The sequence below is a fragment of the Syngnathus acus genome, chromosome 10 (assembly GCF_901709675.1).
Source record: "Syngnathus acus chromosome 10, fSynAcu1.2, whole genome shotgun sequence".
Lineage (NCBI taxonomy): Eukaryota > Metazoa > Chordata > Actinopteri > Syngnathiformes > Syngnathidae > Syngnathus > Syngnathus acus.
Window position 1 is genome coordinate 291,911 of NC_051095.1, and position 13,791 is coordinate 305,701.

Below are 13,791 nucleotides of genomic sequence, written 5' to 3' on the forward strand. Positions count from 1 at the left end.
GCTCAACAATTGTGCACAACTGTATTCTGTCGAGAAATGTGGGTAGACTTGGTCAATGTGCAAAACGTCTGCTTGGAGTTGACAGTTACATTCAACGAAAGTGTGCAATCGAGTGGGTCAAATTGCTCCTAAAATTGTCGGAAACGAGATGATCGTTTTCAAATCGGAAGACAAGTGTGAGCAGAATCTGTTTTGAAAATAAACGTAGACAATCGCTTCAATATTTGTCGATGGTGATGACGTGTCGGGGCCTTTTAGCAGCGAAGCAGTGCAAATCTTCGCCTCGCCCGCCTCCCGCTCATTTTGGCTTGATATTTTCGCGATAAATGATGGTGGAAATGATCGGGCGTCTAGACCCTGGGGGCACCGTACGACGCAACTCGCAGCGGACGGAGTGACGACACCGTCACGGCGTGCTAACGTGCTAAGCTAACATCTTAGCCCCGGCCGGGACCGTCCGTCGCGCATCTATTTTGGTGTCTGCGCGGCGGTGGACCTTTTCGCTACTCCGGAGGAGTCCTACTTGATTCGCCCAAGCGCGCTCGGGCGTGCGGGCTGGCGGGCGGGCGTGCCAACCACCTGCTTTACTTCACAATGCCGAGCAAAAAGAAGAAATACAACGCGAGATTTCCACCGGTAAGTGTTTGCCGCCGCCGCCGGCGACCGCCCGGCCGGCCGCTCCGGCTCGCGCGAGCTACTCTTTGAGAATGCTAACTTGCCATTGTAAACTTCATTTGGCGTGGCTTGCATTTAGCCCGACTAGCACACTTGAAAGTCAAAAGACGTTGAAACGCAGTCTTAGGACTCCAAATGTGTGACGTAAGCTAGCGCAAGTCCGCCACTAGTTCGCGTTGTTTTTAGCATGGCGAGCTGCCTTTTTGGGAGCCTTCATTCACGTCTCCCGTCAGAGCAAACACTTCGTTTTCCCCTCTTTTTCAGGCAAGAATTAAGAAAATTATGCAGACGGATGAAGAAATAGGCAAAGTGGCTGCTGCAGTGCCTGTTATTATTTGTATCCTTTTTGTCTAGATTGCATTTTCAAAGTTGGGGAATGAAAGCAGAATTTCCAAAAGTGTTGGACACAAACAAGCAGATTTCATGCAAGTACGGTGGTGCCCAATGGCTTAGCTCTGGCCCTGGGGAATCCCACGAGAGAAAATTCCGTGTCGTCCTCTTCAAAGCCACGTTGGAGGACAGGGGTCTGGACGACTCGTCCTCGACCCGCTTCCAGACGATCAAATCTGGTCGTTCCCCGCCGTGTAGTCTCGGCGACCGACGTGGCTCGCCCGCCCGCCGTCGGAGGACGTCCATCCTCATAACATTCAAAATGGCGCGAGGGGGGGGACGACCGACCGGTCGACCGACGGTGCGTTTCTTTCAGCATGACTCGCCGCTTGAAAGGAGCGTAAACACACAGAGCAGCCGACGGCACCGGAATCGTTTGAGTCCGCGTTACCAGGCTAGGTTCCTTTACCGCGAGCGACATCAGCGAGAGCCCTGGAGCTTTTCTTGGAGTCGTTGCTCACTAAAGCCTGCCACGTCACCCAGTCCAAGAACGCCAAGACCATGACGACGTCACACTTGTAAGTTTGACCCGCTGTGGCGTTTGCGTGTTCTCGCCTCTTTGCGTGTTGCTGGACTGCGTCTACGTGTGCGTGGATAGAAAGCAATGCATCGAGCTGGAGCAGCAGTTTGATTTCCTCAAAGACCTGGTGGCGACCGTGCCCGACATGCAGGGCGAGGGCGACGAGAACCACGGCGAGCCGGCGGGGGACAAGGTGCCGCCGCGCAGGTATGGACGCGCTCCACCCGAGCTCGTGTTTGTGCGGCAGGTTTGTTCTTGGCGCTCACGCCGCCGCTCGTCTCAACCCAGGGGGCGAAAGCTGGGCTCGGCTCACAAAAACGGAGGCGCCGGCTCAAAGGCCAAGGACAAGAAGTTGTCCGGAACCGAGTCGGAGCTCGAGGTGGGAAGCCATTGGCGCCGAGTGAGCCGTCTCGCTTCCGTTATCGTGTCTAACCCCTTTGTGTCCTCGCTCGGCCCTTCGGGCTTAAGGAGGACTCTGAGGACAGCGAGACGGACGGGGACGGAGAGGACGGCTCCCAGTCAAGCACAAATCTGCAGGCTGCAACCAGGTTCCACAGGTACGGCCCCAAAAACATCATTGGGAGGAGCTAACCCGACAGAGCTCACGTCGCTCGGGCCAGGCCGGGCCGGGCCCGCTCTGCCTTTTAATGCAGTTTGAACATTCAGGATTCAGACAATGAAAGAAAACCAGGACTGGAAATGCAGCATTCAAGGTTCAAACATTTGTAGCATCAAAAAAACCCAAAATAAAGTTCTTTTCAGGATGAAATGCAAATATGTTGCATATAAAAGGTAAATACAACTGAACTGTACTTAGCTTGAGATTCTTTCACTTACCACTAGAGGGTGCTCGCATCACTGCTTACGGCGGCGTATTTGTGCTTCTGCTTTGTGCCTCTGAATGTGTGTCCCCCGTAGCGCCGCGCCGAAGCACCCGCAGGGGGCAAATGCGGTCCCGGGGGACGGCGCAGCCCCGGTGCAGCCCCCCGTGGCCTTCGCCCCGCACCACTCCATGATGAGCACCGCGCCACCACCGCCAGCTCCCGCGCTACAACAAAGCCAGGACGATGACGACGACGAAGACTATGACTCTTAGCTCGCCTAAATACGCACGCACGCACACACACACACACACTGACTTTTTGTCGTTTAAGTTGCTCTCACAGCGGTCACTCGGAGCAAGAGACTCTTCATCGGAGAAAGAAAAGAAATCTGGTTGTACATTGCGTTTTAATTTTGTGTTCTCTTTTAAACTTGGGCTTTTATTTCATTGGAGATGAGAATCCAACCAAGATCGTTTTAAGGAGTTCTGTTTTGATGAGGATTTTGATTTCTTTTTTTTTTTTTTCTTTGAATGCCTACAGACAGGATAGGTGTGCTTTGTGTGTTGCTTTGTGGCTTTTCTCTCACTTGTCTTGAGTTCTTTTAATTCATGTTTTTACCCCCCACCCTAAAAGAAAGTCCCAAGACCACAGACAGCTCCTTGTTTTTTTTTTAATTATTATTATTTGATCACCCCTGGCTTTGTTTTTAAATCCGTTATGATAACAAATTTCTGTTGAGGCCACATTCAACTTGTTGACTTCTTTTCCTGTTATGCTGCGTATGCCCCTCCCAAGATACTTTTAATGATTTAATTTGAAGTAGACGGGTTCCCCTCGATGTCCATATCAAATGTTTCCTAATAGGTAGAAGGAAGTTGCATTGTAAACTTTTTAACATTCTTTTTATTTTGTACGGATTAAATAAAAGAAAAGTCGTTTCCATTTCGTGCCACGTTATTTCTTTTCCCCGTGCATGTCAGTGAGGTACCGATTTCACGTATTGAACTGAACTGCACTTGATTTATTCATGTATTTGTCTGTCTATCTATCTATCTATCTATCTCTGCACTCGTCCATTTTGAAGTGCCTTGACGGTGTCTTGTTATTTTGCTACCGCGGCGGACGCACTTTGATTTGCTGTTTCGATGGACGTGACGGAGAAAGGAAGCAGGGGAGGGCCAAGAGAGCAAGGGAACCGACCGACCGACCCGGCAAGGGGCCTCTGTGAGGAAACGCGCAGTGGCAGCCGGCGGGGCCAAAAGGAACATTTGTCTTTACAGGGGAAGCTGCTTTTTGTTGCTCCCTGTTGCAAGCAAGAAATTGCTAATCAAAACTGGCCAAATAAAGGTGAAATAATTGATAACAAGGGACGCCTGTATACTGAACACTCGGGGGATGCAAACGTTAATGTCAATTTCCGTCACTGCTTGTGTCACCGGAATGGGATAGACGGATTAAACAAACAAAAAAAGCGACATTATTTGCCATTTTAGGAGCAATGTGGTGAAATTCCATCAAAACAACAACTTGATAGTTGTTTTTACACCTTGCCGAATCCTTTTGGTGACGTTTTTGTCTTCCAAAATGTTTGGATGTTGCGCTTTCATTTTGTGGTTCAGCAGCCGCAGGAAGTAACTTCCAGGCGGACTTCCGTTTGAGCGCTTTCTTTGCGTTGCTATGTTTTATTTTGTGAGGCGGCGACGGAAGCGCGGCTTTCTTTTTAAGCGAGCTCAACTTGACGTACGTCTTGTCACCTGACTTCCGGTCGGGAAGAGGCGAGGAAAAGTTGTGACTCCCCCACGCACCCAACCCCTCTGTCTCCAGCACGGACGTAGAAGTTGTTTCGAGGTCCGAGGACGAGGAAACGGAATCTAATAGCCCGCGCTCGCTGGGAATATCGCTCTTTTCGACACGGGAAAGTCCCTTCGTGTCCGTCGGAGTGACGCAAGGGAGCGGACTCGCCGCCGCTCGAAACTGCTCGGGAACCAACGCCGCGACGACGACGACGACGGCGAGGAGAACGAGAACCACGACCACTACTTTGGATAGCTAAGGGCCGGCCGGCGGGACGTTGCTCGGAAAGAGTTGGCTTGCCCGTGTGTCTCTTGTGGGATCTCTCTTGAAGTTTTGAGCGTTTTGCTTGGAGTTTACGGAATGCGCAGTGGTGGTCAGTCAGTCCCGAACCACTGGGCCGGGCCGGCTCGACTCAATGCTCCCTTTCCTGCTATTCTTCTCCGCACTCCTCTGCGCTTCCTGCTTGTGCTGGCCCACTCTACTTAATGGCTAAAAATACTTAAAAACAGAGCTGAGGGTCCGGTGGGGAAGCCCGGATGAGCCTTTGTCAGCTTCTCGTCGTTGGAATGCTTCTTCAGTCGCAGCGTTTGACTTGGCTGCAAAGGCAGTTGTTCAAATCCAGCCCGAAAGCCTTAAAGGAACTTTGCCAGCTTCTTGTCTTTCGCCGCCAATGGCGCTTTTGGACTCTAGCGAATGGCTAAAAAGTCTGGACAACAGAGTCCGGTCAGGAAGCCTCCCTCGCTGACCCTTAGTCAGCACCTGGACTATTTTGGCCTGGTGAAATTGTTTTGTGCGTGTCACGGCACGGCGTTAAACTCCAATCCATTTGACCCGCAAGTCAAGAAGAAAAGCTGGACAGGCGCTTTTCGTCTCTGCGAGGTTTGGATGGCGGCGGCGAGTCGCTCGGTGCCCTCCGCGATGCTCTCGTGACGTTTGATTGAGCTCGAACCACCTGTTGACAAAGCGCACGGCGCATGACTCCAGAGCAAAGTTGGCAAGGACCCGAATTCCCACCGCTCCGACCTGCCGGTCACCCCGACCGAAGATGCCACCCGCCTTTTTTCCCCCTCCAGTGGAATCAGCCCCGCCGCCGTTCCTTCCTTGCGAACGTTCCACTCATCCCCGATGACCCAGCGGGACGGAAGGGCAAGAGAGGAGCGAGGCGCCGTCCGCTACGCCTTTGGACGTGATTTTCAAAGCCTCGGCCGGGGTGCCGTCGGGTCAAAGCGAGCGTCGGAGGCTCCATGGAGCCGCTGAAGAACATATTCAGCCGAGGCCCGCTGTCCGCCTGGAAGAACTCTGAGCAATCGCAGAAAGGCAACTTCAGCAACCCCGTGTGGACGGCCTTGTTTGACTACGAGGCGGCCTGCAAAGACGAGCTCACCCTACGGAAGGGCGACCTGGTGGAGGTCCTCTCCTTGGACGCTGAGATCTCCGGCGATGAGGGTTGGTGGGCGGGCAAGGTCAACAACAAGGTGGGCATCTTCCCCTCCAACTATGGCTCCTTCAAGCCCGGGGCATACGGGAAGCTCCCGGGCGGCGGCGCCACCGCCGTGGCGGCGGCGGCGGCGGCGGGTGAGCTGGGCCCCGCCGTGGCGGCGGGCGCCTCGGAACCCGCCGTGGTGAATTTCCGCGAACTCAGCCTCCAGGAGGTGATCGGGGTGGGCGGCTTTGGCAAGGTGTACCGCGGCACGTGGCGGGGCGCGCTGGTGGCGGTGAAGGCGGCGCGCCAGGACCCCGACGAGGACATTAGCGTGACGGCGCAGAACGTCCGGCAGGAGGCCCGACTCTTCGCCATGCTCACCCACCCCAACATCATCGCCCTCAAAGGCGTTTGTCTGCAGGAGCCCAACCTCTGCCTCATTATGGAGTACGCCTCGGGCGGGCCCCTGAGCCGGGCTCTGGCCGGCCGCCGCATCCCGCCTCACGTCCTGGTGGACTGGGCCGTGCAGATCGCCCGCGGGATGCTCTACCTCCACAGCCAGGCCATCGTCCCCGTCATCCACCGGGACCTCAAGTCCAACAACAGTAAGTAGGCCAGCCCGTAGGCCGGCCCGTAGGCCGGCCCGTAGGCCGGCCCGTAGGCCAGGCCCGTAGGCCAGGCCCGTAAGCCGGCCCGTAGGCCAAGCCCGTAGGCCAACACAATCCCTCTCTGTGCTGGGTGCCTGCCAGATCCTATCACCTCCATGCTTTAGATTTCCTATTTTTTGTCCTGTGGTTGCGGGCCTGCCACGACACGTCTGTCGGGCCACATCCTGGAGCAGGTCGTCGCGCAAGAAGCGCTATCGAACCAAAGCCAAGAGAATAGACAGCGGCGAGCGTGCCCAAACAGCCAGAAAAAAGCGTCCGGTCGTTCCCATCCGGCCGTCTTTTGTCTCTTTGCGGCCTTTGGGACCGGAGCTTGACAGTCACGTGGCTTCTCGCCATCCAAAGTCCCATCCGGGTCGTGCTCGGGCATCTCGTGTCTTCCCCGAGCGAAGGATCCCATCTTATTTTAAGCTGGACTTTGCTTAAATTGCAGGTTTCTTTCCACCGCCCACCGCTTTCCAAATGACATGTTATTTGCCTGAAAAAGGAGACTCGGAAAATGGACCAAAAGTACGTCCTCCTCCAGGAGGTGAGACAAACGACGGCTGCTGTGCCGCGCCGTGCCGTGCCGTGCTGTGCCGTGCTGTGCCGTGGCCACCCCTGGCTTGGCTTTTTTGAAAAGGTGGTGGAGGCGCGCCTGCCTGTGCCGACTCCGCGCGTTTCTGAGCACAAGACGAGAAGTCGAGTCGGATACCGCGTTGCGAAACCTTCTTTGAAGCCCCAAATAGCTCATTGCTAAAAAAAAAAAAAAGCCACGCTAAGCACTCACTGACCCCTTTTTTTGTCAGTTGGATGCTGGCCATCAACGCGCCTTGTTTTGGGCTGAGGGGGGGGTGTTCTTTTCGACTTGTTCCACGATTGGACAGGCATGAGCCTTGCCTCCGCCCGCATGTTTTCATTCAGCAGTTGCAAACATCCCCCGCATGTGCATGTGCATGCGCATGCGTGCGTGTGTTAACGTTGAAGCGTGCCGACTTCCAGAGCTGTGACCGAGCGTCACTCTTTCCCTCGTAATTTTGGATTGTTAAAAAAAAGTGTTTCTCTGACACACATGATGTGTAGCAAAATATTCATTTGTAATTTGACGTCTGTGACCTAGCGTGACTTTTATATTGCTAATTGCTCATGAGGTGGAAAAAAATAGGAGCCTTTTGTTTGCGGGCCTCGGCGGCCATCTCACCTTTGACTTCCTCCTACTGATCTTCCTTCCTTGCTTGCTTCCGTGGCGCTTCCTTTTTTTTGGGCGATGATGTGAGCAACTGAGGAGGAGCTGGTGCCAGCGTGCCAGCGGCCTTCTGCTTCTTCAGATGTGGCAAAGGAGGGACTTTCCGCTGTTTGCAGTCTTGCATTTGCCCAGCGAGGGGGAGCCTCCAGCAAAGCTTATGTTTGGGCTCCCGGGCTTGTTAATAAGTAACCAAGCATTTGGAAGGCAACCTCGCCCCGGCCCGAATCATTAATAGGAGCCTTCCTCACCATATCCTTCAATATATTGTAGTGCCAGCGGCAAGGAATGACACTCACCGATGTCTTATTTCACGCTATCGGGTACTCGTGCCATCGCTTGAAACGCTCCATCCATCCAAATGGAATGAAATGAAATTGGGTGATTGGTGCGGCGCTTGGGAATCACGGCAACGTTTATAGACTTTGGCGCCGGCGGGCTCGGGCAAAGGTTGCCGGGCTGTCCGTCCGTCTGAGCGAGCGAGCGAGCGTCTGTCAGCCCGTGGACAAAGCTGCCGTTCTTCCCAGGGAGAGCCCCGCCCCCGCCCTGCCGGAATGCGCCACTCGCCTACGGGGGGGGGGGGGGTTAAATGCACGTCATTGCGTTTAGCCATGATGTCAGGTGCCGAGTACTCCGTGCGGTCCGGGGTGACGTTGTGCAAAAACCATTTGACCCAGTTCCTGCCTTTCCAGATCCTTGGAACATCAATGTAGTGTAAATGAGTTTCAGCAAAAAAAAAAAAAAAGAGGGTGGGGGGTGGGAGGTGTCCTTCAAAATTATTGGGACAGAGCACCTTTTGTCTGAGAAGAGACGTTCCAAAATGTGGCGGGCTTCAAAGCCTTACTCTCTTTATTTGTTTATTCTTTTTGGGGTGGCTTGCGATGCCTCTTTGGGTTGCGTTTTGTCTCCGCTGACTGTCCTGGCTGGTCCGCTTGAACTTGTCTTCTTGCATGATGATTGCCACAGACATTTTTTAGAATTCATTTTGCCATTTTACATAACTGCCTTTTGTTTGGGCAAACGTGTGGGACTGACTCAGGTGCCGTGCCGTGCCGTGCCGTGCCGTGATGGCCTCAAGCTGGGAAAGTGCTCCTCTCAGTCTCGGCGACAACTAACGACGCAACGTGGACGAGCGAAACGTTTTGAGGCGGAGAGAAGACGCCATACGGATTGGGGCGGCGCCCTGCCGGCTTTGCGCTACACTTCCTCCATTGCGGCGGCGATGACGCCACACTTCCCTTCTTCATAATCACACTCTTATGAAATTGAGAGAATGTCATCACCAGGGCCTGCGGAAATCCGCCTCGGTCAAGCGCAAAGCCTTGTGTGGCTTCCTCACTTTTCATTTTTGATGAAGCGTCCATCCATACTCTTGTCACGCTCGCAATGTCCATTTTGAATGGGCCGAAAGGGTTCAGCCTGTCCATCCAGTGCGCGATTGATTGGTCTTGACGAGCTATTTGCTGATCTTCGCAGTCCTAGCCCGAGCGTCCTCGTGCGCACGTTCGTTGCTGACATCTGCTTTCTCCGCAGTCCTTCTGGCTCAGCCCATCGAGAACGAACGCATGGAGGCGCTGACGCTCAAGATCACCGACTTTGGCCTTGCCAGGGAGTGGCACAAGACCACCAAGATGAGCACGGCGGGCACCTACGCCTGGATGGCCCCCGAGGTCATCAAGTCCTCCACCTTCTCCAAGGGCAGCGACGTCTGGAGGTGGGATTTTTCTGCAGCCTCCGACCGCTTGCGCCGCCTCGCAAGTTGTTGTTGAAGCGCAAAATGAGAAGGGGGGGGGGGGTTTGGGCCTGGAGTTGAGTTCCACCTCCTGCGTGCTGGGACAAAAGCTAATTGACGGTGTGTGAGATCCAAGTTTTGATGGCTGCAATTGGATCCAGTTGCCATGAAAACCCAAAGTAGCAACGTTAGCAATTGAACGCGGCTCAATGTCCACTTATCTCCTCTTCCGCAATGGAACACGCGGCATTTCTCCTCTTCCGCAAATGCACAATGATGAGTTGGTTGTCCCGGACGAGCGCTGGCCGGCCGCAGCGCAGAGGAGTGAGCTGCGCCTGCCGTTGCGCGTGTGCTTGCTTGCGCAGTTACGGCGTCCTGCTGTGGGAGCTGCTGACGGGAGAGGCGCCCTACAAAGGCATCGACGGGCTGGCGGTGGCGTACGGCGTGGCCGTCAACAAGCTGACGCTGCCCATCCCTTCCACCTGCCCCCAACCCTTCGCTCAGCTCATGGCAGGTACGCAACGTCGCGTTGGCGCCCCCTCCCCAGCTCCAGCGGATTGGATTTTTGTCCCGCAGAATGCTGGGACCAGGACCCCCACCGCAGGCCCAACTTTGGCTCCATCCTGGCTCAGCTGACGGCGCTGGAGCAGCAGGTGAAGGAGGAGATGCCGCAGGACTCCTTCCACTCTCTGCAAGAGGACTGGAAGCTGGAGATCCAGGACATGTTTGACGAGCTGCGCGCCAAGGAAAAGGTTGGCCGGACTTGGCGTGCAAATGGACCACTTGGTTCCTGACTGTTTTTCTCACCCCCGTTTTTCAGGAGCTGCGCTGTCGCGAGGAGGAGCTGAAGCGGGCGGCGCTGGAGCAGAAGTCCCACGAGGAGTTCCTGCGCCAGCGCGAGCAGCAGCTGGCCCAGTGGGAACAGGACGTGTTTGAGCGCGAGCTCAGCCTCCTCATCCTGCACCTCAACCAGAACCAGAACCAGGAGAAGCCCAACGTCAAGAAGCGCAAGGGCACCTTCAAGAAGCACAAGCTCAAGAGCAAGAACGGCGAAAAGATCAGCATGCCCCAAGGTAGCTAGCTTCTTGCATCTCCACCATTGTGCGCAAGTGGACTCACGGCCGGCCGGCCGGCCGACCCGTCTTTTCAGATTTCATCCACAAGATCACGGTGCAGGCATCCCCCGGCCTGGAGAAGAGACGCAACTCGCCCGATTTGGGCTCGGCCTCCTCGCCCTCCTTCGGCCCGCGTTTCCGCGCCATCCAGCGTGAGTGGATTGGACTTGTGTCCCCCCCCCCCTAACCCTAACCCCCCCTCCACTTCCCGTCGCCCTCACGCCAGCAATGACCCTCACCAGTCACTCTTGCGCTTCCTGAGGGCGCCGTTGAGTCGCATTTGTTGTGACGCTCACGTCTGCCCGCAGTCAGTCCCGGCGATAGCGGTGGCGGCAGCAGCGGAGGCAGGGCATTTGGTCTGAGCCCGGCGTGGCCCCCGGAGGTCCCGTTGGCCCCTAAGCAGGCCAACGGAGAGCTCAAGTCCCAGAGCCCCAAAAGTCCCAAGAGCCCCAAAGTCCTGCGCCTGAGCCCTCAGGAGAGCAGGTACGTCGCCCGAGTTACCGCGGCGACAGCAGCAGCGGCTTTTGCTCAGGCCTTGCCGTTTGCTCTCACAGTTTGTCCATGAGAGCCAAGCTGCTGGTGTCCCAGCGCGACCACAATGGCGAAGACGCAGACGACTTTGAGGAGTACACAGCCTCGGCGGCGGCGGCGGCACCGAGCCCGCCTCACGACGGTAACCGAGCCTCGCTTGCCTTTGATTTGATTTTGTAAAGGTTCTTCAACCGTGATCATTTCACTTATTTGGAAATGATTTGCTCAGACAACAACAACGGCAGATCCGTTCTTTTTCCTTTTTTGTGCGCATGCAGCACCAAGTACAGCCAGCTCACATCTAAAACCAAAGAGACACGTTTGAAATATCCAAAGCTATCACAGAAGACCAAATGAAAAGACTAACGTTTTTGGCAGGCTCCTGGCTGAAGCCCGACACCTGGCGGCTTCAGCAAGGCGATTCGGGCGGCGAAGAAGGAGGCTCTTCTCTCAAGAGCGGCCGCCGCGCTCTGCTGGCCAGCGGCGCTCTCCTGGCTTCTGTGGGCTTAGGTCGATGCCTGGACGTCTCCCCGAAAGTGCCTCCTCGAACTCAGCCCCCATCCCTGGAGGAGTGCACCGCCAAGCCGCCCCGCTTCGTGGACGACCTCATCACTTTCGCCGCCGAGCCCGTTTCCCGGCCGCTTTTGGATCCAGCCGAGCCCCCGGGGGAACCCGAGCCCCCGGGAGAACCCGAGCCCGGCTTCCTCGACATCGCTTCGGACCGTGCGGGCGACAGGAGGAGGAGGAGGTCCAGTCCGGGCCTGCGAAGCTCCCAGCTCGGTGCGTAAAAGAAAAAAACCAAAATTCAAATGTGCCGGCACATTTATGGCCGCTTGAAAGCGACTCGTTTGCGTTCTTTGCAGTTCTGGACTTGCCCCTGTGCCGAGACACGCCGGACGCCGAAGAACAGCCGGCCGCCGCTGCGGCCGGCTCACTGGGCCTGGACGCTGCCCTTTGGAGCCCCAAATCCTGCTGCCGCCTGGAGGTCAGTGTCATCCCCCGCCCTCGCCCCTCCCCCATCCGGCCCCGCATCGACGCGTGGAGCTTCGTCTCGGCGGGCGCCGGCCGTAACTGGAGCCGCCCGGACGGCGTCCCGGCGGGGTTCCGCCCCTCCCCGACTAACCCCTTCGGCAACTGCGACCCCTTCCCTTCGCCCGCCTGCGATCCCTTCGCTCTCAGGGCCGACCCGCCGGGAGCCTGGGACAAAGCGTCGCCCTTTGACCCCTTCCCGCCGGGCGCCTGGGACAAAGCGTCGCCCTTTGACCCCTTCTCGCCGCCGCCGCCTTTCCCCACCTCGCGTTCGGCGCCGTGCTCCGCCAGCGGCTCGCCCACGCTGCCGTCGTTCCGCGCGGCGCCGCTCGACCCGCCCGACTCGTCGCTCATCGACTTGGGCTGGGCGACGTGCGGGGGGAAGACCCCAGACGCAACCAAAGAGAGAGTCCGCCCCCGAAGGACTCTGGGGCTAAAACCCTTCAAGTCGCCGACGCAACTCCGAGACGACCGCTTCTGAAGTCCACAAAAACCCGCTCTGGCCTTCCGAGGACCTTTTTGCCCGGTTTGTCCGAGAGTCACGCCCCCCTGAAAGTCCAGGTCTCGTTTTGATGTTAGCGTATTGCGAGATTTCCTTTTTTGTTTTTGACCCCTTTGAACTTCAGGAGGGCCTCTCAACTTTATCTGGCGCTCTGGACCAAAAGCATTCGGAGGCCCGCTTAGAAGAATTAAACCCTGTTCTTTGCAGCCCAATTAGACGGTTCTGAGTCATGTTTTGTTTGCGGAATATGAAATCTTAAACAGGCCACTTGACTGAAAATGACATTTGTCCCGATTGGTCCCGGCTGAAGCTGAACTGCCAAGGGTCTTGACCCGAGACCCGGCCGGCAAATATCATTTTCAGCCACTGGTGAGTGGTGAAATGCCTCCTCCCTCCCCATCCACATGGATTGAAAACGGGTCCACTTAGCTGCTTGACTGGTATCCCACAAGGACAATCTTGATCCGAGTGCCGAGTATTCTGGTCCGGAACATTTGACTTCTCCTATCAGGCTCAGAACCAAAGTGAGCGAGTGAGTTTTATTTGAAAATGTGCCGTGCCTAAGGCTTCCTTGTCATTCCCGTGGACGCCTTCCTTGGCACGGCCGGCGGGGGGGATGCCTCTGGCAAAGAAGGCGACGTCCCGGCGGGCCGGCCGCAGATGAGGGACTCTTGAACATTTTGCGATTCCCGCTTTGTGTGCGGAGTGGCTGCTTTTGCCACATTCTGGTTGCAGGCAGGGACCGCCTGATTTGCGCACCCCCGCGAGCCGCGCGTTCCAAAGGAGATAACGTACGTCTTGCTCGCATTCCAGGGCAACGGCGGCGATTCCAAACGCCAAAGAGTGCCACTGTGACAATACGGGGCATTATTTGCCGCCATTCCGACCCGCTTCCGTGTCAAGCGCGAGTCCAAATTCCCGGCTGGCCTGTGGGTCACGTGAGCGGCCGGTCCCGAGCGACCGACGCTTTTGTGAATATCCGGCAGCCCGCCCCGCCCAAACGATGGACTTTAGCGCGGACGGACACATTTGCGTGTCTGCGTAGGGGGGGGGGCTTATTTCCAAATGGCTTCGGCGGTCGGTCACACACACTGGATGAAAATGTTGGGACATCAGGAGCATGAAAACAAAGTTCCACTGGACTATTTGAACACGTTTTTACGGGTGCTCCGCATCTTCCCCATGACAATCGCTCCAATCATGAATAGGATGATTTTTCTTTGCCTTTTGTTTTGCGACTCTTACTGTTCTGCTACTGTGTACCTCGACGGAGCGTTTTCAGCGTCTCTGCGCCTGTGCCGTCGGGCTATGTGAAACGCTTTGTGACAGCTTCTGTCAAAAAAAAAAAAAAAATCAAATTGGATCGGAT

The 13,791-nt window shown here is 56.0% G+C and overlaps 2 protein-coding genes across 2 annotated transcripts; both read left to right on the top strand.

The window, feature by feature from the left end:
• The first annotated feature begins 99 nt into the window (after positions 1-99).
• drap1 (DR1-associated protein 1 (negative cofactor 2 alpha)) lies at positions 100-3,351 on the top strand. Its single transcript, XM_037260602.1, has 7 exons — positions 100-636; positions 940-1,012; positions 1,490-1,583; positions 1,664-1,792; positions 1,874-1,964; positions 2,054-2,142; positions 2,504-3,351. Exons 1-7 carry the CDS (start codon positions 595-597, stop codon positions 2,679-2,681), a joined length of 696 nt encoding a protein of 231 aa, XP_037116497.1. The 5' UTR covers positions 100-594; the 3' UTR covers positions 2,682-3,351.
• A 795-nt stretch (positions 3,352-4,146) lies between these two features.
• Positions 4,147-12,860, top strand: LOC119128316 (mitogen-activated protein kinase kinase kinase 11). Its single transcript, XM_037260562.1, has 11 exons — positions 4,147-6,231; positions 9,047-9,227; positions 9,611-9,759; positions 9,822-9,997; positions 10,066-10,318; positions 10,396-10,512; positions 10,669-10,843; positions 10,915-11,033; positions 11,270-11,671; positions 11,755-12,408; positions 12,444-12,860. The coding sequence occupies exons 1-10, from the start codon at positions 5,448-5,450 to the stop codon at positions 12,399-12,401; spliced, it is 3,003 nt and encodes a 1,000-aa protein (XP_037116457.1). The 5' UTR covers positions 4,147-5,447; the 3' UTR covers positions 12,402-12,408; positions 12,444-12,860.
• The last annotated feature ends 931 nt before the right edge of the window (positions 12,861-13,791 follow it).

Bases quoted from the DNA above. Each gene is read 5' to 3' on its own strand.
- LOC119128316 (XM_037260562.1), top strand. From the start codon at position 5,448: ATGGAGCCGCTGAAGAACATATTCAGCCGAGGCCCGCTGTCCGCCTGG. The intron at 9,760-9,821 runs GTACGCAACGTC...TTTGTCCCGCAG, and splicing joins CTTCGCTCAGCTCATGGCAG to AATGCTGGGACCAGGACCCC. The intron at 9,998-10,065 runs GTTGGCCGGACT...CCCGTTTTTCAG, and splicing joins AGCTGCGCGCCAAGGAAAAG to GAGCTGCGCTGTCGCGAGGA.
- drap1 (XM_037260602.1), top strand. From the start codon at position 595: ATGCCGAGCAAAAAGAAGAAATACAACGCGAGATTTCCACCG. The intron at 1,584-1,663 runs GTAAGTTTGACC...GTGCGTGGATAG, and splicing joins ACCATGACGACGTCACACTT to AAAGCAATGCATCGAGCTGG. The intron at 1,965-2,053 runs GTGGGAAGCCAT...TTCGGGCTTAAG, and splicing joins GAACCGAGTCGGAGCTCGAG to GAGGACTCTGAGGACAGCGA.